This window comes from Heterodontus francisci, chromosome 33 (assembly GCF_036365525.1).
Source record: "Heterodontus francisci isolate sHetFra1 chromosome 33, sHetFra1.hap1, whole genome shotgun sequence".
NCBI classification, from domain to species: Eukaryota; Metazoa; Chordata; class Chondrichthyes; order Heterodontiformes; family Heterodontidae; genus Heterodontus; species Heterodontus francisci.
Window position 1 is genome coordinate 42,269,165 of NC_090403.1, and position 23,809 is coordinate 42,292,973.

Consider the following 23,809-nt stretch of genomic DNA (forward strand, 5'->3'; position numbering starts at 1 on the left):
AGAGATATATTGCTTGTTCCCATCAGCACCTCAAAAAATTTTACAAGGAAAAGACCTTGTGTCGCATACCAAAAATACGTTGGGGATTTGGAAATGGAATTGAAGGAGATATGCAAGAACTGTAATCCTATGGATTCTTTTATGCTCATCTATTCCTATTTGAGTTTGTGTGTTTTTAATACTCTGAGGTACAGTCTACTACTGATTATCTGCAAAAATAAACTGTCATTTGAATTCGGCAGTATAGATAGCAACAAAGTGGGCATTTAGTGCTTAAAAATGATTCGAATGCAGAAAGTTTGAATGAACTGTAATCTATTTGAGTTAATCAAGCTTCTCGAGTTTAGTCAAAAGTGTATTAAATGTAGCATCTTTTGAAGTAGAAATCGGAGCCTTTGAGAGGGAATGCATTATAATATGGAACTTATTTTACAGATTACTTATGAAACATACAGCCAACTTAAAATTCACAGTTCCAATTTGAATGTGATCTTTAAGAATTTTACTTAATATGCCTTTTATGTTAATTGATTATAGAATAGACTTTTTCTGAATTTGCAGAAGTCTTTTGTACAAACATAATTTCAAATGGATTTTGAAGCCAGGTTGACTATTAGTTTGTAGAGAGAATAGATGATAACTATCAATTTTTTTGCATTTTCCACTTCAAACTTTAAATGACCAAAATGATGTTCATTGCTGTTGAGATTGATTGATTCAAGAATTATCTTTTAAAATATTTCATCTTTATATTCTATTTTATGACTTGGGTTTTGTTCAATTCAAGGTTTTAAAATCAATATTTTAGTAACTGACCTTGAGTAATGCATTTAAAAATGACTTAGAATGATCCCTTTTTAACAGCCTATTAAACATGAGAGGGAAGATTAGAAATAGTATGCACCCATTTGTACACTTAGATATTTAAAAATTGAATAAAATCTATTAAAGAGCCGTCTGTTAAAATTAGTGAGGAATGTATTACTATTTGTGGAGTAGTAGGTGAAATATTTTAGTTATATGATCTTGCACCTTTTTAAACAGTCTCCGTAGACAAGTCACCAAAAAAGACTCCAGCTGCGATCAACTCTTACAAACAGTTATGGCAAGATGACAGCCATACCTGGAACAACAACACACCACAGAACGTCTTGGCTACTGGAGTCTCCAAAACTCGCACTTTGGTACTGCAACAATTTGTTTTCTACCTTATGGTTGTATTGGCCCAGAAATTGTTGGAGGAGGGCATCTTGTGAATTGGATTTTTATTTTACCTGTCCATTCAGGGTAATATTTTTGGGTTGCAAATTGCTGGAACTGCAATTAGATAATGCTGGGGCAAAGTAAATGGGGGCCAAGGACATATTGAACATCAGGTCCATGTTCTATCTCCTTAACCAATGAAATTTAAGGATAGAGAGGGAAACCAAGCATGTGATGGAGAGGGAAATGGGATGAATTAGAGTCAGATTAAATACAGAAAGAATGGATTAAGAGAGAGGAGACAGAAAAGGAAAAAAAGAAAAAAATTAACTTAAAAGGAACAAATTGTGCCACAGTTTTATTAGTTCCCTTCCTAAGCTTCCAAGGTTGAATGGCTTGTCAGGACCATAAATCATGTCATTAGCAGGATCTTTACAACGTGCAATACCTGCCCTAAATGGCTATGGTGAGATTCATTTGTATACACAGCACAAATCCAATATTTCCTTGACCTTCGTAGGGAGGTCGGTGACTGCAGTACAATTCGTCCAGCAATTTGTGGGGTTCACAGCTCATGACATAACTCTTCCTCCCCACAAATGGGCGGCACAGTAGCGCAGTGGTTAGCACTGCAGCTTCACCGCTCCAGCGACCCGGGTTCAATTCTGGGTACTGCCTGTGTGGAGTTTGCAAGTTCTCCCTGTGTCTGCGTGGGTTTCCTCCGGGTGCTCCAGTTTCCTCCCACATGCCAAAAGACTTGCAGGTTGATAGGTTAATTGGCCATTATAAATTGCCCCTAGTATAGGTAGGTGGTGGGGAAATATAGGAACAGGTGGGGATGTGGTAGGAATATGGGATTAGTGTAGGATTAGTATAAATGGGTGGTTGATGTTCGGCACAGACTCGGTGGGCCGAAGGGCCTGTTTCAGTGCTGTATCTCTAAACTAAACTAAACAAATTGTTGAGATTTTTTTGCTGTACTAATAATGCAGGTGCCGTGATCTTACCATTTATTTTTCCAACTATTTCTGAGCGGTTGTATTTTTTATCCCTCTTCACATTCCCATGAGTTCTTAATTTCCATGTATCCTCCAAATATGAGGTGGGTAAGCTGACGAAGGAAAGGAGTTTTGTATTTTTAGACAGGTAACTGACAAGTTTTTGACCATCTAAGGTGATGGTTATAAGCTGAAAGTTTTGAGTGCTCACTAATCGATACCTCAGATCTTGCAATGAGATTACTGCTGTGTAGTCGGAATATATTTGTTCAGTTTAATAACTTTACAAATTGAGTTTTAAAATGTTAATAAGCTACTGTTACAAAAGTGCTTCCATTTTTTGTACTTTTGTAACACTACGCAAAGTGATTACATAGCAGTAGTCTCATTGCGAGATTCTGATGATGTCTCAAACAGTTTACTAAATTGTCTTCTAAAGACTGAATTGAGACCACAGTCTTTCATTCATTCTCATATGTTTTTGTGTGTGTTTTTTTTTGGAGCTCTAGGGAGACTTTTTTGGCTATGGCAGGCCTTATGCCAAACATCAGCTTCATGCATGCCATTTACACTGAAATATTGCCGATTGTGATGTAATCACTGCAGGTTTATCATCATAATTATGATTGTTTATCAGGAAATAACAATACATTAACTAAACAATATAAGTTATATATGTAAAGAAATTCTGTAATAACTTTGTATTTTCTTTTACAGAAGGTGTGTTCTGATCCTCCTTTGACTGAATTCATAAGAAGGGTTTCTCCAAGAAATAAAAGGCAAAAAATAGACGTCCCCCCAGTCTATGTTGAGATTGGTAAGCATTTCAGTTGCCCAACATGAAAGGCAGATCTTTGCTTTATTTGATTTATTGTATTTCTGTAGCCCAAGACCTCACTTCTTCTCCTAACTAAACCCAGGAGAGAAAGAATGTCTTTGCCGCAAACTTCAGCTGCCCCTTAGTCACTGGCAGTGCTGTTCTTTGGCCAATGGGAGATGTGTTTCTGCTTGCATCTCCTTCCTGTGAAGGAGTGCTGCATTGCTCCATTGAATAATTGTCGTCGAGCATCAATGAATCATTCGTTAAGGATGATCAATTTATAGATAAATGACCTGACAATCTGTTTTGTTGTTGGTTGAAGAATAGATACTGGCTAGGACACTGGCAGAACTCTCCTGCCTGTCTTTGGATACTGCCATGAGATCTTTTACACCGGATGAGGCAGCGATTTAATACCTCATACAAAAGGCCCCTCTGGCAGTGCAGCCTAGATTATGTGCTCAAGTTTCTGAAGTGAAGCTTAAATCCATGAGGTGAGAGTGCTATCACTTTATTAATAGCTGATGTTTGGTCAAAGTACAGTAGTTCAAAGTTTCTCTTCTGTATTACAGATTCGGACTCTTCAGAGGAGCCTTTGTTCAAAACACATGTTAATGTAAAGTAAGTGAATCTGCACAGATAAGGACCAGCATGTCTTATATGGGGCTAGAAACCTAACTGGACTATGAACTGTTTCTCAATACTGTTATAGGTTTATATAATGTGGGAATGTGATTGTAAGTGATCAGCCTTAAATAGAGCCTGTTACATTGAGAAAATAAAATAAACTAATAAATGTATCTAATAATTGATACTTGTACAAATTCTTGATCTTGGGGGGTTGGTGGTTGACTTATCATTTTTTGTATATTTTTTTCAATGACTTCAAGATTTTATATCCGCTACAATGATAGGATAGGGTTTTGTTAACATCCTTTAGGATTTTTGTGTTTTTAAATATCGCTTGTTAATTTTGTAATTTTGATTGGGTAGCCCTTTGAATTACCTGATATTTACAAATGGGTTCTTGTTAATTCCCAAGCAAGTGGGTATTCTAATAATGGCCCAGATTTTGCACGGTGGGGTGTTGACTGTGAACTGTCAGCGCTTGGACTCATTACCCGTCTGAGACTGACCGCAACTTCAGGATTTAGTGGGTGTGCAGCATAAATGTAATCCTGAAGTTGCAATCTGTCACTCACTTCTCTGCCACAAGCTGCACTGTGCCCGCCCCCTCCCCCTGAGCCAGGAATTACTGAAATCAGTTGATGTGGTGAGAATTTCTATGAAAACGTAATACCTTAGAAAGCTTAGAGGAATATAGAAAGTGCAGGGGTAAAAAAGGAAATTGGAAAAGCAAAGAGAGGACATGAAGAATTATTGGCAGGTAAAATCAAGGAAAACCCAAAGATATTTTATCATTGCATTAAGAGCAAGAGGATAACTAAGGAAAGGGTCGGGCCTATCAAAGATGTGCAAGGGAACTTGTGCGTGGATGCAGAAGATGTGGGCAGGGTCTTAATGAGTTTTTTTGTCTCTGTCTTCACAAAGGAGAGGGATGATGCAAACATTGTGGTTAAAGGGGAGGAGTGTGAAATATTCGATACGGTAAGCATAATGAGAGGGGAAGTACTAGAGGGCCTGACATCTTTGAAAGTGGATAAATCACCAGGACCGGATGGCTTGCATCCCAGGTTGTCAAAGGAAGTCAGGGAGGAAATAGCGGATGCATTGAGGATCATCTTCATATCCTCACTGAGGGGCGGCGCAGTGGTTAGCACCACAGCCTCACAGCTCCAGCAACCCGGGTTCAATTCTGGGTACTGCCTGTGTGGAGTTTGCAAGTTCTCCCTGTGTCTGCGTGGGTTTCCTCCGGGTGCTCCGGTTTCCTCCCACAGCCAAAAGACTTGCAGGTTGATAGGTAAATTGGCCATTATAAATTGCCCCTAGTATAGGTAGGTGGTAGGGAAATATAGGGACAGGTGAGGATGTGGTAGGAATATGGAATTAGTGTAGGATTAGTATAAATGGGTGGGTGATGGTCAGCACAGACTGGGTGGGCCAAAGGGCCTGTTTCAGTGCTGTATCTCTAAATAAAAATAAAATAAATATACAGGCGAGGGGCCAGAGGATTGGAGGTCTGTGAACATTATACCATTGTTTAAAAAGGGTGCGAGGGATAGGCCAAATAATTATAGGCCGGTGAGTCTGACCTCGGTGGTGGATAAATTACTAGAATCAATTCTGAGGGACAGGTTAAACTGCCACTTATAAAGGCACAAATTAATCAGGGATAGTCAACATGGATTTGTTAAGGGAAGGTCATGTCTTACTAACTTGATTTTGAGTTTTTTGAGGAAGTAACAAAGAGGATTGATGAGGGTAGTGCAGCGGATGTGGTCTATGTGGATTTTAGTAAGGCGTTTGACAAGGTCCCGCATGGCAGACTGGTCAGTAAAATGAAAGCCCATGGGATACAGGGGGAGTGTGGTAGGTTGAATCCAAAATTGGCTCAGTGACAGGAAACGAAGGGTAGTAATTGACGGATGTTTTTGTGAATGGAAAGCTGTTTCCAGTGGCGTTCCACAGGGCTCAGTGTTGGATCCCTTGCTGTTTGTGGTATATATTAATGATTTGGACTTGTATGTGGGAGGCATGATTGGAAAATTTGCTGATGACACAAAAATTGGCCATTTAGTTGATAGTGAAGAGGATAGCTGTAGACTCCAGAATGATGTCAATGGTTCAGTTGAGTGGGTGGAAAAGTGGCAAATGGAATTCAATCCAGATAAATGTGAGGTAATGCATTTGGGGAGAGCAAACAGAGTGAGGGACCACACAATGAAAGAGAGGATATTGAGAGGGGTAGAAGAAGTGAGATCTTGGAGTGCACGTCCACAGGTCCCTGAAGGTGGCAGGACAGGTAGATAGTGGTGAAGAAGGCATATGGAATGCTTTTCTTTATTGGCCGAGGTATAGAATAGAAAAGCAGGGATGTAATTCTGGAACCGAATAAAATGCTGGTTCGGCTGCAGCTGGACTATTTTAGATTTTTTTTTTTAGATTTAGAGATACAGCACTGAAACAGGCCCTTCGGCCCACCGAGTCTGTGCCGACCATTAATCACCCATTTATACTAATCCTACACTAATCCCATATTCCTACCACATCCTCACCTGTTCCTATATACCCCTACCACCTACCTATACTAGGGGCAATTTATAATGGCCAATTTACCTATCAACCTGCAAGTCTTTTGGCTGTGGGAGGAAACCGGAGCACCCGGAGGAAACCCACGCAGACGCAGGGAGAACTTGCAAACTCCACACAGGCAGTACCCAGAATTGAACCCGGGTTGCTGGAGCTGTGAGGCTGCGGTGCTAACCATTGCGCCACTGTGCCGCCCTGGTCAGCCACTGGTCACTGTGCCGCCAATTGTGTACAGTCCTGGTCATCACATTACAGGAAGGACAAAATCTCTCTGGGGAGAGTACAGAGGAGATTTACAAGAATCTTGCCAGGGCTTGAAAGTTGCAGCTATGAGGAAAGAGTGGATAGGCTAAGGTTGTTTTCCTTAGAACAGAGGAGGCTGATGGGTGACTTAATTGAGGTGTACAAAATTATGAGGGGCCTAGATAGAGTAGACAGGAAGGACCTAAATTACCAGGGGGCACAGATTTAAGGTGATTGGTAGAAGGATTAGAGGGGACATGAGGAAAAACATTTTCACCCAGAGGGTGGTGGCGGCTGGAATTCACTGCCAGGAATGGTGGTGGAGGCGGAAACCCTCAACACATTTAAAAGGTACCTGGACATGCACCTGAAGTACTGTAACCTGCGAGGCTATGGACCAGGTGCTGGAAGGTGGGATTAGATTGGGCGGCTAGTTTTTTCGGCTGGCACGGACACGATGAGCTGAATGGCCTCCTTCTGTGCCGTAATTTTTCTATGGTTCTATGGTTTTCTGCTTCACATTGCTATTAGATGTAACCTGGGTTTTTAATAGTGATGTGAGCAATAACTGTTGCTGAACAACAGATCCGGCATTGAAAAAATAATTTGACATTTGTGGGGTATTAAATGTCCATGGATTTATCTGCTAGATTTTCTTTAAATTAAACCTTTAATTTTTTTTAAAGGTTTTTTTCAGAATATTTCAGCTCCTACCTTCATCCCATGTGTATGTCTGAATCTTTATTTTTCTATACGTAAGCTTTTTTTAAAAAGTGATTTGATTTTAGTGCTTTTCATTTCCTGTTCAGTTGTCTGAGAATTCTTTAATATGGTTTGTTGCTTAGGCAGCTTGATGACATCGCTGCAGCTCCATGCTGGGAATTCCCATGAAAGAATGCTGCAATCCACTGCAGAGAGAGAGTTAAAGTTCTTGCCACGGATTGGTAATCTTTCAGTAAGGCTTTCCTTGTGGTCAGCAGCAAGTGCCTTGCTTCGCTGCTGACTACAACTCAAGGCCATTGAATTCCTCACTTGGTCAGAGAAATGGGCAACGGGAAAAGAAATAAATAGTTAGTCTTGCACCTCCCACTGTGTGAAACCAGAGATGCAAAACCTGATGTTACATTTGGTTGGTAAAGATGTGCTGCCCCACTGCAGCTCGTACTGGTTACTCATGCAGATCCAGATCTTTTGGCATCTTTTTACTTAACTACTCCACCCCATACATTTTTTTTTTGATGGCCATGATTAATTTTCTTTCAAAATCCTAACTTCACTTTTCTAAATGAACAATTGTCATAATTAATTTGCTGAAATTGGAATTCCATAATTGCTGTTCTGGTTGCTTCCGTAGGTCAACACTACAGCAAAAAACCGTGAATAAGAAAGCTACTTCTCAAAAAGAAAAAATTGATCGATGTGACAATGATGAGAAACCTTATGAGGGAAAGAAACCAAAATTATCTAAACCAATATTGGAGGAACTGTTTTCATCAGAAATGGGTATGGTTATGTTTGCGTTGCTAGAATTCCAGACTTTCAAGTTCCTTCCACTTGTTCTCACAAAGAGCTAAATATTTTGCCATATGACTCTATAATTTGTTGCTTTATGAAATATTGAATTTATCGAGGGGGAAAAAGTACAGCAAACAGATCCTGGATGAGGAAGGAGTTAAAGAGTAAGATGAAGCAGAAAAAGGGTGCATATGGTAAATGTTGAGTAGATAGTACAATTGAAAACCATGATGAATATAGAAGGTTCAGAGGGGAAGTGGAAAAACAAATGGGAAGTAAAGAAAGAGTATGGGAAGAGACTGACAACCAACATAAAAGAGAATCTAAAAGTCTTCTAACTCTAAAAGGCATATAAATAGTAAAAGGCTGGCAAAAGGAGGAATAAAGCTTATTAGGGACCTAAAGGGGATTTACATATTGAGGCTGAGGGCTGAGGTACTATATGAGTACTTTGCATCTGTTTTTACCAAGGAAGAAATGCTGTCCAAGTCATGGTGAAAGAGGAGGTAGTTGAGACACTGGATGGGCTAAAGATTGGTAGAGGAGGTATTGAGGCGAAATAAATGCAAAATACTGTAGATGCTGGAAATTTGAAGTAAAAACAAGGTGCTGGAAATACTCAGCAGGGCAGGCAGCATCTGTGGAGAGAGAAGCAGAGTTAATGTTTCAGCTGGGAGCATTTCTGATGAAAGGTCACAGACCTGAAACGTTAACTCTGCATCTCTCTCCACAGATGCTGCCTGACTTGCTCAGTATTTCCAGCACTTTCTGTTTTTATTAGATAGGGTGGCTGTACTTAAAGCTGTTAAGTTACCAGGACTGGATACTGAGAGAAATAAGGGTGGAAACTGTGGAGGCACTGGCATTAGTCTTCCAATTCTCCCTCGATACAGGGGTGGTGCCAGAGGACTGGAGAATTGCAAATGTTATGCCTCTGTTCAAAAAAAAAAAAATACCCAAAATATCTCCCCTTTAAAAGCAGCCTATATTTCAAATACAGTTTGGCCTGTCAGTCTTTGATTCCAATTTACCCAGGCCAGATCCATTCTCACCCATTGAAATTGGCCCTCCCCAATTAATTATTTTTTACTCTAGATTGCTGTTTGTCCTTTTCTATAGCTAACCTAAACCTTGTGGATACTGTGATCATTGTCCCCTAAATGTCCCCCGACTGACACTTGATCCACTTGTCCCACCTCATTCCGTAGAACCAGATCCTCCTTCCTTGTTGGACTGGAAATTGACTGATCTGGAAAATTCTCCTGAATACACTTCAGAAACTCTTTTCCCCCTCTCTGCCCTTGAGATGGGCAACAAATGCTGGCTTTGCCAGTGACGCTCGCATCCCAGGAACATATATAAAAAAAATTCTTATTCTAGTGCTGTCTATCTCTCCCAATTCTTTGTGCGCTTTGTTTTTTCTCTCTAATGTGACCACCTGGTCCAGTCCCCCTGCCATGTTAGTTCAAACCCTCCCCAATAGCACTCGCAAACTGTCCCTCAAGGGCATTGGTCCCGGCTCTGTTCAGGTGCATCCGACGTGTACAAGTCTCATCTTCCCGCAGAACTGGTCCCAATGACCCCGGAATCCAAAGCCCTTCCTCATATACCATCTCTCTAGCCATGTATTCATTGGCTCTTTCCTCTTATTTCTGTACTCCCTAGCATGTGACACACGGAGTGATTCGGAGATTGCTACCTTCGAGATCCTGCTTCTTAATCTCTATCCTAGCTCTCAAAAGTCCGCCTGTAGGACCTTATCCCTCTTTCTATATATGCATGTTGTTGGTACCAATATGGACCATGACTGCTGGCTGTTCACCTTCTTCCTCAGCGTGCTCTGCGGCCGCTCAGTGATATCCTTAACCCTAGCACCGAGGAGGCGATATATGATTCTGGATTCCTGACTGTGACTGCAGAAATGCCTTCTGTTCCCCTCCATATAGAATCCCTTTATCACTATTGCTTTTCCAATCTTCTTGTGGGAGTGGTGTACAGGCCACCTAACATAAACGACACTGTAGGATGGGGTATAAAGGGAGAAATAATGGGAACTTTTCAGAAAGGTACAGCGATAATTATGGGGGATTTTAACCTACATGTTGACTAGAAAAATCAAATAGGCTGGGGTATCCTAGATGAGAAGTGTATGGAATGTTTTCGGGATAATTTCTTGGAGCTATACATTCTGGAGCCAACCAGAGAGCAGGCTATACTAGAGCAGGTATTGTGCAACGCGATAGGATTACTTAATGACCTCATAGTTAAGGCGCCCCGAGGTAGCAGCAATCATAATCTGATTGAATTTTACATTCAGTTTGAGGGAGAGAAGTGTGGGTCCAAGACTAGCATTTTAAGCTTAAATAAGGGCAATTATGAGGGCAGGAAAGCAGAGCTAACTAAAGTGAACAGGCAAATCAAGTTAAGGTATAGGTCAATAGAGATGCAGTGGCAGACATTTAAGGGGATATTTCAGAATGCACAGAATAGATACATCTCGATGAGAAAGAAAAATTCCAAAGGTGGGACTCTCCATCCGTGGTTAACTGAAAAGGTTAAAGATGGTATCAAACTTAAAGAAAAAGCCTATAATTATGCAAAGATGGGAGGCAGGTCAGAAGATTGGACAGAATATAAAAAACAGCAAAGAAGGATTAAAAGATTGATGAGGAAGGTAAAGTTAGAGTACGAGAGAAAGCTAGCTAGAAATATAAAGACAGAGTAAAAGTTTTTATAGATATTTTTTAAAAGGAGTTAACAAAGTGATCCTATAAAAAGTGGGTCTGGGGAATTAATAATGGATAATAAGGAGATGGAAGATGAATTGACCAGATATTTTGCATGGGTCTTCACTATTGAGGATACAAGTAACATCCCAGTATTAGCTGTAAGTCAGGAAATGGAAGGGAGGGAGGAACTCCAGAAAATTACAATCACCAGGGAAGTGGTACTGAACAAATTATTGGAGCTGCGGGCTGACAAGTCCCCGGGTCCTGATGGACTTCGTGCTAGGGTGTTAAAAGACGTGGCTAATGAGATAGTTGATGCGTTGGTTTTAATTTTCCAAAGTTCCCTCGATTCGGGGATGGTTCCGTTAGATTGGAAAATAGCGAATGTAACTCCTTTATTCAAAAAGGGAGGGAGACAGAAAGCAGGAAACTACAGGCCAGTTAGCTTAACATCTGTCTTGGGGAAAATGTTAGAAGCTATTATTAAAGATATTATAGCAGGGCATTTTGAAAAATTCAAGGTAATTCGGCAGAGTCGACATGGTTTTGTGAAAGGGAAATCATGATTAACCAATTTATTGGAGTTCTTTGAGGGAATTACATGTGCTGTGGATAAAGGGGAACCGGTGGATGTATTGTAGTTAGATTTCCAGAAGACATTTGATAAGGTGCCACATCATAGGTTATTGCAGAAAATAAAAGCTCATAGTGTAGGAGGTAACATATTGGCATGGATAGAAGATTGGCTAGCTAACAAGAAACAGTAGGCATAAATGGGTCATTTTCTGGTTGGCAAGATGTAACAAGTGGTGTGCCACAGGGATCTGTGTTGGGGCCTCGAATTTTTACAATTTATATAAATGACTTAGATGAAGGAACCGAAGGTATGGTTGCTAAATTTGCTGATGACACAAAGATAGGTAGGAAAGTAACTTGTGTAGAGGACATAAGGGGGCTACAAAGGGATATAGATAGGTTAAGTAAGTGGGCAAAGACCTGGTGAATGGAGTATAATGTGGGAAAGTGTGAAATTGACCACTTTGGCAGGAAGAGTAAAATGAAGCATATTATCGAAATGGTGAGAGATTGCAGAGCTCTGACACGCAAAGGGATCTGGGTGTCCTAGTGCATGAATCGCAAAAGGTTAGTATGTAGGTACAGCATGTAATTAGGAAAGCTCATAGAATGTTATCGTTTATAGTGAGGGGAATTGAATACAAAAGTAGGGAGGTTATGCTTCAGCTATACAGGGCATTGGTGAGATCACATCTGGAGTACTGTGTCGGGTACTAGTCTCCTTATTTAAGGAAAGATGCAAATACATTGGAGGCAGTACAGAGAAGGTTTATTGGACTAATACCTGGAATGGGCAGGCTGTCTTACGAGGAAAGATTGGACAGGCTAGGCTGGTATCTGCTGGAATTTAGAAGAGCAAGAGTTGACTTGATTGAAACATACAAGATCCTGAGGGGTCTTGACAGGGTGAATATGGAAATGATGTTTCCCCTTTTGGGAGAATCTGGAACTAGGGGTCACTATTTAAAAATAAAGGGTTGCCCATTTAAGACAGATGAGAAGAAATTTTTTCTCTGAGAGTCATGAGTCTTTGGAATTCTCTTCTTCAAAAGGCAGTGGAAGCAGAGTCTTTGAATATTTTTAAGGCAGAGGTAGATAGATTCTTGATAAGCAAGCGGGTGGAAGGTTATTGGGGGTAGGTGGAAATGTGGAGTAATCAGTTCAGCCATGAGCTTATTGAATGGCGGAGCAGGCTCGAGGGGCCAAGTGGCCTACTCCTGCTCCTAATTCATATGTTCATATGTTTGTATGTAATCAATAAAAAGTTCACCAGTGTACTCTTTCTCCTCCCCCCACATGATGTCACTTAGCGATATATCCCTGCCTCTTGCCGCTGCCCCTCTCTCCAGTTCTGCTCTGCTGCTGCAGGTCTTATCCGTGCTGTATGTAAAGGCTCCCTTCTCCCACTATGTTTTACTGCTTGTGTTTCCTGTGCTGTATTTAAAGGCTCCTCACTCCTGCCTGTGCTTTGTGCTCTGCCCATACCATCTACTATCCCTTCACTGTTCTTCTGCTAGCCCTTTCTCCCTACATATCAATCTGTCTGTCTATATTTCTCTTTTTAGGCAAGATCATACCCTAGAAATTTATAGCTTCCCTGACTTCACCTGTTGTAATTGTTTTAGCCAAGAGATTACTGGTAATGAAAGCTTTTTTGAAAAGGAGCTACAGGAAAATTGATTAAACGAAGATAGACCTGAATGATCAAGTTGTCTTTGGAATTTGATGGCTCCTGTGCTACTGGCATCAGTAGAAAGTAGGTAGTTATGTAGATTGTAATGTTTCTTTGATCGCCTTATTCTGGTCAATATTGCACAGAAAAGAAGTATCTGGCATCGTTTTGTTTGAGTCATGTGGAATTAATTGATATCCTGGAGATATTGTTCAATTATCTTGAAGGACCTCAGGTGAAAAATTGCAGGCACAATCTCTTTATTGGGTATTTTAAAGGAGATTAACTAATGGTATAAATTAGACTCTTTTTCTTTTGAAAGAAGTGGGCTTCAAGGCCAGTTGGTCAGGTTTCCTTTGTTCGTAATTTGTATGTTTAGTCTGAATCGTATCAGTCAAAACATTATAGCACTATTGAATGTACGAAGGATCTTAATCTTTTAGTTATGGTGTTATCGCCTATTTTTCAAACACTCTCCCTGAATTCCTAAGGACCCAAGGCACTTGTTTATCCCAAAAAAGTATAAATAAGTCTTTTCATTATCACACCAATCAGCCCAACGTAATGTGTATCAGCTTAAACGTGCTCATTACAAAGTTTTTCTTCAGACTAGCTCGGATGCATTTCATGTAGGGATTCCCACTTTTCTTTCCAGATAGCCATTTTCATATTCAAATCTTGTTCCACTGTCTCATCGCTTCTCCCCACCAACCCTGCCAATTCGATGTATTCAGAGTTTTTTTTTTTAAAAGCTCTAATCAGAGAGGTGGATGCTAAAGTGGCTTTCCAGGGAGTAAGGCTGATGTGACTGAAAGCTGGTCTGATGATGGGGCAATGTGAAGGGAGGAGGAGAAATGTACAATAGACTAGATTGAACATAGAAAAGATCACCAGCAGATGTAAGGCTAGACAGCTTAAAGTAGTAGTTTGAGACACAGCCATAAAGGATTTTAAAGACTATGAGGATTTTATGTTCTTTGGGTTGGACCATATGGGGGCAGTGTAGCTCAATGAAGATGGGGACCATGGGTAGGCAGGAATTAGTGCGGAACATGGTACAAATGCCTGAACTTTAAACAAGTTGGAGTTTACGGGGGATGGAAAATTGGCAAAGAAAATATTAAATCTAGTCGAGAGGTGATAGATGCATGAATGAGTTATTTCAGTAGCAATAAAGGTGGTAAATTTTGCAAAAGCCTTCATAATAGGTGGGATGTAGCATTTGAAGCTCCACTTTTGGTCAAACAGTCGGAGTAAGTGGCCAGGGAGTGGAATAGAATTGGTGGGAATGCAGTAAAAGTTATAGTGGGCACCTACTACTATGGCTTCCATCGTGGAATTCAATTGGAGGAAATTTTAATTTGCCCAAAACTTGATGTCAGGACAACAGTCTGACAGTGGAGAGATAAAGCTTGGTGTCATGAAAGTTAAACCGTGTCTGATGATGATGTCACTATGGAGCAGGATGTAGATGAAAAGGATTGAGGAGGGGGTGGGGGCAAGAATAAATCCTTAGAGACTCCTGAGATGATTTAAGGAGTGAGAAGAGAAATCTTTGCTGGAGAAGCTGTGGTTACATTCATATGTTAGGAATGGAGCTGAACTGTGGAGAAGACAAAAAGGATCTCAAGTACTGCAGAGGTCAAGGAGGGTAATTTATCACAGTCACAGACTTCGCCATTTGTGCTTTTGAGAAATAGGGGTGAAAAACATACTGGCTGGATTAGATGTAGGCTGAGGGAAGTTTGGAATCAAGAGGAAGAGTGGTAGAGGAAGGGAAGGTAGAGTGGCAGCTACACAGATGGGGCTAGATTTTAAAGCCAGTCCGCCACTGTGAAATGTGGGTGGGGTGGGGGGGGGAGGGGAGCGGGGTGCAATGAAGATCGGTACAGAAAAGGCCTGCCACTGACCCTGATGGCAGCAGGCCCCATGCTGATCTCTGCGGCGGTGGCGAGGCCTCATGGCAGCTGCCCCTGCCCCCCTTTTTCCCCCCCCCCCCCAAACTCGGTGATGGAACCCACATTAAAATGTTAATGCCTATTTGCCATGCAGGCCGCAGGGATTCAGCCACCAAGTTATTCTGGCAGCCGGCAATGCCGCGTCTTCAAATCCCTCTTAGGGGAAACGAGGCGTGACACCTGTGGAGAGTGGGAGGAGGTGATTTTTCTCTGCAGGAGTGGGGGAGCAGGGTTACAACGCTGCGGATTGGTTGGGAAGGGGTAAAGGACAAACGTTCCATTCTTTGCAGGGGAAAGGTCAAATTTTTAGGGCAGGTATTCTGGGGGGAAAAGGGCAGGAATGTTGTGAAATGCCATTGGGGAGGTGGGAGAGTGCATGGAAAGATCATTTTATTCATTTTTGCAAAACATTACATTAACTGGCCCTTTAAATTTTAAATGTACAATGAGGGCTATAATCCCTTTAAAAATGGCGCCTGCGCATTGGCGCTGGACGCCAGCGATGGCTTGACGGCCCCCTCCATGTCATCGTGAGGGGCTGGCACCGCGGCCATGCAAATGAGCTGCCGTGTTTGAAATTGTGGCGGCTCCACAACGTGGTCCCCATGCATGTGGGCCACATTTTTTTACGCCTGCCTCCTATTTCAGCAGCGGAGTCTTTAAAATGCAGCCCGTGATCTCAATCTTACAGGTGAAGCAATCCTTAGGGTTTTGGGGGTGGGGGAATGTGGTTGGACTGTGGGGTGGGGAATATGAGTTTGAGAAGGTGGTTCTTCATGAAATAAAGGAACATTTGGGTTTTCCTTGTCCCCAACATGATCCTGGACTAGTAGCATGATTTGTCTGAGGATATTGTGACAGTGGTGCTAAAGTTAAGCCAACTGTGATATTGAGTGAATGACTAGACCAGTTGTATGCCAGATATCCTCCATTGCAACATGATTTTGAAGGAACCAAGAGGGGACTATAACAGGGCGTTTGGAACAAGGCAATTAAAGCCAGAGGTGAGGAGCTAGTTGAGCAGGTCAACAGGGGCAGAGGTCTCGACAGGTGAAGGCCCCAAGGCAAGGAAATTGGGAGTTTGAGTGAGTTGGTGATGGTACTGAAGAAGAGAATTTTTCTCCCCCTAGAGGCAGATGGTGAGGTTTCGGGGGATGTCGTTGCTAAGGGAGGGGAGGAAGTGGACAGAAATCGTTGTCTGTGTTCAAGACTTCAGAAATTAGAGGGAGCAATCGCAAGAGATAGCAAGGTCGAGGGGTTGACATGGATGAGGGGAGGTGAGTTTAGGTAGTTCATTTAAACTTCGGTATGTCGCTGATTTTTTTTATTTGCCATATGACTGGCTCATTTACATTGGTCAAGAATATTTTTTGTCCAAGAATCATTGTTCTCATTCTTAGAGATGTTGTTAGGCTGGTTGTTTTCTCCACCTGGTTGAGAACTAGTGGGTCAGTATGAGGAGCAGGAACTATGTGACTGTTGACTCACTGATGACTCCTTGATCCAGGGGTGATATTGTATATTCAAATAAATTGATGGGAATTGCTGGTATTGTACATCGAATTGATCCATTTTGGGGGAAAAAATTCCTCTGACACGAAGCTTCTAACTTTTAAAAAAAGCTTTTAATCCACAAGAGTACTTGATCAAATAGTAATGGATTAAGTGTTACGGATTCTGATTTTAATAAGGTAATTTATATGTGTGGATTCAAAAAGCTAGTCTAAAGGATTTTTGTAGTTGCAAAATATGAAGTGATTCCATCCATTATAGTTGAATACATGTCAGTCAATACTAATCCTGAGTGTGTGATCATATGGAAAAAAATGGTATTTTTGTTGTGCTGCTATCTGCCACTGAACAAAGATAATTCTCACCAAGATGTGAATTGGCACATTACTTAGAAGAAATTTCTCATGGGGTGGTAGGGGGAAAGTTGCTATCCAAGGTTTTGAATTTAAGGCTTAATAAGAATATTTTCACAAGCTAAGAAAGGGATGAAAAATGACCAGTTTGTCAATCAAAACTAATCCTAAGTGTGTCTGAAAATGTGTTTAATTTGTAGATAATGACATGTCAGAGGATACTGCAAACACGGATGCTGGTGATTATTCCTGTGCAACTGAATCTGAGACTGAACAAAAACAAATGACTGAGAACAAATCTGAAAGTAGCTTCTGTAGCCCAGAGGCACCTGGCAAAATCTTTACATCGTCAATCAATAATGCAAATGAGAGCTCTTCGCAAATTGCTGTAGAAAGGGTGAATGGGCAAAATTGCATTGACGGAAACGAGCTTTTCACTGACAGTCTAACACCCCTTTCAGAAAAAAGTGCATTGGAAAAAGAGGCGAATCAATTGGATAACCATGAAGAGCTTAACCAGAAAGATTCTACTTGGATAGTTAGAGATGAAAATGATTATCAAAGTGGAACCCAACCTAATCATTCGTCAGTTCTGAAAGTATCCAAGAGAAAAAGCCAGAGAATTATCAAGAAAGTCAGTGAGTGGTTATCCAAAATTAATGTTGATGAGGTAACGGCTATTGGTGTTGAATTTAATCCACATGACCAGAATACTGAGTCAGATTCCTTAGCAGAAAGAGAGAGCCATGCCTGTTGTGAGGAAGCTTCTAGTTCAGATGATACTGAAAAAGTTGAATATGATCTACTCACATCTTTAAAAGATGTGGCAAAAGTAACTGTAACTGATGTTAAAAACAAAATCTTTGGGAAAACCTATAAGAGAGGCAAGAGAAAAAGTGCTCCAGTAAGCTGGAGTTTTAATTCTGAAAGTAAAAGTGATGACTTGACTTCTCACAGAGAAGATGTCTTTGTTATCAGTTGCAATAAAACTCAAAAAGGAAAAAAAAGCAATGGACTAGATCCTGAAGACTTTATAAAGAGGACTGTTTATGATAACGATAACCATGACAGTGGTATTCAGAATGGAAATAACCAAACAGGCCACAAGGAGCATGTTCCCATATCGAAGAGCATTGAAACTGAGCCAAATAAAGAAATAATAGATGAATCATCTGATATTAAACAAAATGACAAATTAGTTGTTGCCTCTCTGACTAAGGCAGTGATTTGTAGTGACATGGTGGAAGATTCAAAGCAAAATGTGCAGCAACCTGATTTGGAGTTATGCAAGACTGATGCTGAAAGCAAGAAAAAAATGAACAAAAGTTTGAGGAAAAAAGGGAGAAAATCATCAATAAAACAGACCAAAAAAAGAACTAAACCTTTGCAGCTGGTCAGTCAGCTTGTAAGAGCTGATGGAAGTCCTAGAAACAGCCCAACTGACATGAATGAGAACAAGATTGATAGTTTTCCTAGTAGTGAAGAGCCAGTGAAAGCTGAACTAGAAATGAGGACCACCAGAAGAAGCACCAGACTGAAGCTGCTGGATGAAGAGTTGATCCTGCAAGACAAAAACATAGGGAAGAAGTCTAAATTGACCACATTGCATTCACACCTCATGCCTGTTGCAGGAATTGCACCTTCAGCAGAGCCCAGTGAAGAAAATACTGATGCAGGAATGGTATGTGTAGAAACTGAGAGTCTGCCATTACCGGATGTTATAGTTCAAGACTGTAATGAACAGTTACCTAATACTAACTATTCAAAACAAGATTATGTAGCTTCTCATGGATCAGTTGGGCACTGTACAGTAGAGGAGCTTGAAGACAGTGCTGCAGTAAGATTATCAGAGAATGTGCATAAACAATTAAGGGGCTGTGGAAAAACAGAAACTGATGATGCTACAGTGCCAGTTGAATATTCATTGTGTTCTGATCATCGTTCTTGCAAAGTAGCATCTGGCACACAACCAGAGGGTTCAGGTTCACAGACCAGCTTGTTACTACTTGCACCTCCTCCTATTCCTGTGAAAAAACTTAGTGACCCACAAGAACATTTCAATGGTATAGGAAAAGGTGAAGTGCACCCAAATGGTACAGCATGTTTGTCTGAGAATCATTCCAGACTAGGAACTGTAAACAGTGAAGATAACAACAGTGAGGAAGTATCTGTAAAGCAACAGACCAGATTGAAGGAGGCAACTGAAGACAGTGAAGTGGACACTGAGCTGCTTCTAAAGTCATTCAGATCATCAAAACGAAGATCATTCATACTTATTCCAGCCACAGACCATCCGTCTGTGGAAGATGAATGTGCAACAACTCCAGTTTCCAAATGTGTTAATGCTGTATCTGCTTGTAAATCAAAGGAGATCAATGGAGGAGATGCAGTAAATAAAGATTATGATGGAAACTTTGCTACACATCAGAAAACGGAGAAAGTGAATTTGGATAAAAGTGGTTCGCCAGTCGAAGAAGCTAAGGTTGCCAATGATGTCAAAAGTAAGCACTGCACTTCTGAGTTAGGTAATGTACTGCTATTGAACAGGGCAGATCCCGATTCTGTTGAAATTGTGCCTCCAACCCTTGGGTTTCCACGGCATATCCAGGAGGCGGTGCCTCTATTAAGTAGCAGGAGAAAGGGAAAAAGGAACACCAGGTTGCTCAGAGGAAAAGGATCAAATAGTAGTCACTCACTGGTTACTATAGAGAAAGAAATATTTGATTCTGATAAATCAAGCCATGCCACAGCTTGTGAGCAGTTAAGTAGCAACACAAACAACAACTCTTGGCTTAAAAATGCCGCAAGTGCAGTAGAAGACAGAACCTTAGAAGTAGCGGTTCGCCAAGATGTTTTAGGACTTGAATCCAGTGCATATCCAGAGTCTGAATTGATGTTTTCAACTAGAGATCAACTTGGACAGGAAGTGAATGAAAAAGATACCTATCAAGAGAAGAAATCAGATAAATTGCTGAAAGGGAGAGTGTTTTATAAAAATAGTGAGTTACCTCAAAATGTTCCGATGGCTTTGGAAAGCACTACAGAAAGTGAATTGGTTAAATTAACTGATGTTGCACGATACCACTCTCAGCCTATATTTACTAATGCACAAGAAAGCATTACGACAGGAAATAAAACTGGTGAAAACAAATGTCCACAGAATTCACAGATGTCTTCGATAACTCCTGATGGGCTGCTAGACTATGCTGATGACAACATAAATAAAAGCAATACAAAAAGTGTGGATGAGCTGGATGAAATGCAAAGTAAATGCGAGATGAGAGAGGATAAAGAACGACTGAAACGATATGAAACAGCAACGGAGGAACTGAAGAGCAGGAGCTTACAGAACTCTTTGACACGAGATCTGGTTCAAGGCCGGAGGAAGCGACCAGTAAAACTGTCCACTTCAGAATCTGAAACAAGTGATGAAGAGCTACCTTGTTTTCAGATTTTTGGATTCAACAGATTGGGGTCAAATGCTCCATCTGTGTCACAAAGTCCCTTAAGTACAACACATCCATCTTTAAAAAGCTCACTGGTACAAACTAATTTTCCAAACAGCAGCACAGAAGTTAAAAAGACTTTTTATGCTGAAGTAAATAAATTGGAAGAGAATGTAGGTGAAGACTCTCCCAAAAATGAATGCCTTTCCCCAAGCCAAGAATCGGAGGAATCTCCTGACTTGTTCTCTTATTCTGATGGTTCATCCCCTGATGCCAGTCCTCAACCAAAACTGAGCAGTAAGACTCATCACAAACAAATAAATGCTTTAAGTGTCACTGAATCAGAGAGTCAGGATGAAAAAAATGACAGCAAAGTTGAAGAAACTTGGGGAGGCACACCAGCTCCATATCTGCAGACACAGCATTTAGGTATGCTGTTTAATCATTTTGGGAAACTTTCATGCTTGGAATGTGACTTGACCCACAGGAGAACTTCAATTTAATGTTTAGTCATGGGCAGCAAAGCTCTATTGGTGGTTTACCTGCTGACTGGGAAATTTGAACAAATTTCTAGGCAAAGAATTCTGGTGACCAGATGGTGAAGCTGATTTTCAAATAAATATAAATGTCCAACTTTGAAACACTTTATCAACCAACAGTTTTTTTTTACATCAGAGTAACAATTCCGGAAAAATAGTGGATGTGTGCTTAAAAATTGAGATTAAGCAGTTAAAGTGACGAGAAATCTCCTATTACAAATCTGGGTTGACTTGATAACTGCATGCAGCACAGCTTTATATTTTTAAAAAAAAACAAGCTATAATATTAAATCCACTTTTCATGTACATTAATACTGTCTCCTATTGACAAACAATAGGGATGTAAATGTGATGGAAGGTGCATCTAATCGTATTCGAGGTTCTCTCATTTTATCGCTTAATTGCCACAGTAGTAAAATTGTATGAAAGTTGGTATTCAGGGACTTTTATCAGAGTATCTGCTACTCCCTCCTCCCTGTTGGGGATTTGGTATAAGGAGACCCTGGGAGTAACAATCAAATTAGTTGGCAGGCTGAACAAGCAGAATTGTGAAAACCAGTCCATGGGTCTGTTTAGTGAAAATTATCTAATGGCAGTTTAAAAAAAAAAGTGGTTCTGGAAGTGGAAAAAGAAACCAGCACAAAGAGGATCAAAGATAACCTTGATGGTAGGAATCTTTGTGTGGTGTGCATGTATAGGGCTGTTTAATACAGAACACAAATCAATGATTGGAAGAAATTATATTAATGTGGGAGGTGGGAATGAAAAGAAATGGACGACTTCGGGAATAGCACAAATGCCTTTTTTAATCAGCCCAGATGCTTCAAAATTGTGTCCAATCATGTGTTGAAAAATGCACCAAGTAAAATCCAAATTTCCTGGGGGAGAATGCTCTGAGCAGCTTCCCTTCAGTTAGAACATCGAATAGGACGCTAGATTTCTTTTTGGTGGAGTCTGAGTTGCAACACTGAGCTGCTGCTTTAAATCTGTAGTGCAGGAAGAGTGTATGTGATTTATTGAACTTATTTTCCACATTTCGGGATTTAGATGCACCTATCCTAGAGTCAGCATGCCCATGTAGGTTATAATATTTTCCAACTGTTTGCCTGCAGAAGGTGGGAAAGTACCTGGAAATGACAGTGAAGCCAGTCATACTGGTGACTCCTCTCCAGAGAGTGAGATTCTAACCACTCAGGTAAAAATAATGATTTTTCGTGACAGTCAAGCTTGTATTTGAATGAGATACAAAGTGTAAGAAATGATAGCCACTTAATCACAATTTATTTGCTGCAAAATGCTCACTTATTAATTATATTTGGCTTTTTCAACTTGTCAATTTTGAAGCAGTTGTATAACACAATGTGGGATGCGTGTTTGTTTCAATTTGCAGGTGACTTAATTTATAGTTCAATTAACCCAACTGCAAAGTTCAACAATGCTTCTGTCAGACTTAAAGGAATAGACAAAAGTTGACTGAATGCTTGCAAAATATTTGACAGGTCCTAAACTGAATTGAAAAGACCACATTATGATTCCAAATGGTAGTGAATTTTTTTTTTTGCTTCAAAGCTCTAATGGCTGAAAGATGTTGAATAGAAATAACCATTATGGAGCAAAGCATATTTAATGATCTGGCTGGCAATTTAAAAAAAATTGGTTGCAGTCTTCTATTTCTGTTCTGTTACCTTGATTTTAATTGGGTCTGGTATACGCAAATCTTTAATGGATTCATATGGACCTGTCCATACTTAAACGCATTTATTAAGATTCTGCGATTGTAAGTGATGTAGCGAGCAAGAGCTGATTTTTTTTTCCTCTCTCTTTAGTAACCTGGGGCACTGGGATTAACTATAATGCACCTCTTGCTCTGGCAGCTACTTCAGGACGGATGAGGAAGGGAAATTGAACCCAGGACTTGTCTGATCTGTGTGGATCAGTTGAGGCAACTGGCATAGCTGCATTTAAAGGGAAATTTAGATTTTTGTTTGCCGATCAGATTTTTGATTTTAGTATTTTGACTTACGAAGCAGTTTGTCTCTGTGGGCTAGATTTTATTAGTGCACTGCGCTTTGCACCAGCGCACTGAACGTGGCGGCCTTCCGACATGGAAGTGCCCCGCGATATTACGCGTGGGGGCTGATTTAAATAAAGGGGCGGCCGCTGTGTCCCCGGCAATGGCGTTCTGCGCCACTCCGCAGGCGCCATTTATAAAGGGCTTCGAGCTCTGACAGCTGATTTAAAATTTTAAAGGGACCATCACTTTAAATATCAATAAAAACATTTAAATTGAACATAAAAGCGCTACTTGCACCCCCCTGCTATGATCACGCAATAAATTTTATTTCTCCTACCCATCCACCCCCTGATAAACCATCTTTGACAGTCCTGACCTTTAAACCTCAAACTTTGCACTCTTTTTTTTGCCCTTCAACCCCTTCCCACCATCCCCACAGCCAATAAACAGTGTTTTCCCCGCTCCTCCTCCACTCCCACCCTGAAAATCTTTTTCCTCCTCCCTGCCCACCAGGTTCTCTCCTCGGAACTCCATGCAGAGTTCCGAAGGCGCGAATGGCGGCCGTAACATTGACATGGGACGGCCACCGTCTGCAGGTAAGTTCATTTGCATCTCTTTATTGCTAGTTTGAATATTAAGATGAAGGGCCTGCCGCCAGGCAGCGGGGGAGCTGCACCGAGGTCTCCCCACTGCCGGTATTATGCGGTGGGCCTCTTCCCGCAGAATTTGACCCCCCGCAGCCGCAACTCGCGCGTCGAAGGGCTGGTAAACCCTATATGTTTTAATAAAATTTCTGCAATGCCTGCACTGATTTATTTCCCTTTTGGATAACTAAAGGAATAAGTTTTTCATCCATTTCATTCCCAGGACAGAGCTTCACATAAGAATGTGTGTTGGGAATTTGGGTGTTAATATTTGCAGAGGATCTCTGGAAGTAAGTCTACAGTTGCAGGTGGTCCTTGACGCACACAACTTTGGAAACCACTGGTATAAATTAACATCAAATTAAAAGGTTGAAATG

General features: G+C 40.9%; 1 protein-coding gene across 5 annotated transcripts in view; it reads left to right on the forward strand.

Moving 5' to 3' along the window:
- The window catches only part of si:busm1-163l24.4 (uncharacterized protein LOC368754 homolog), a 70,716-nt gene that overhangs the window by 15,676 nt on the left and 31,231 nt on the right, over positions 1-23,809 (forward strand). For all 5 annotated transcript variants that reach the window (XM_068013367.1, XM_068013364.1, XM_068013365.1 and 2 more), the window contains 6 exons: positions 1,045-1,184; positions 2,919-3,018; positions 3,594-3,642; positions 7,829-7,977; positions 16,990-20,664; positions 21,887-21,969. In XM_068013367.1, coding sequence (XP_067869468.1) covers positions 1,045-1,184; positions 2,919-3,018; positions 3,594-3,642; positions 7,829-7,977; positions 16,990-20,664; positions 21,887-21,969 — 4,196 coding nt within the window. The remainder of the gene's footprint in view (positions 1-1,044; positions 1,185-2,918; positions 3,019-3,593; positions 3,643-7,828; positions 7,978-16,989; positions 20,665-21,886; positions 21,970-23,809) is intronic.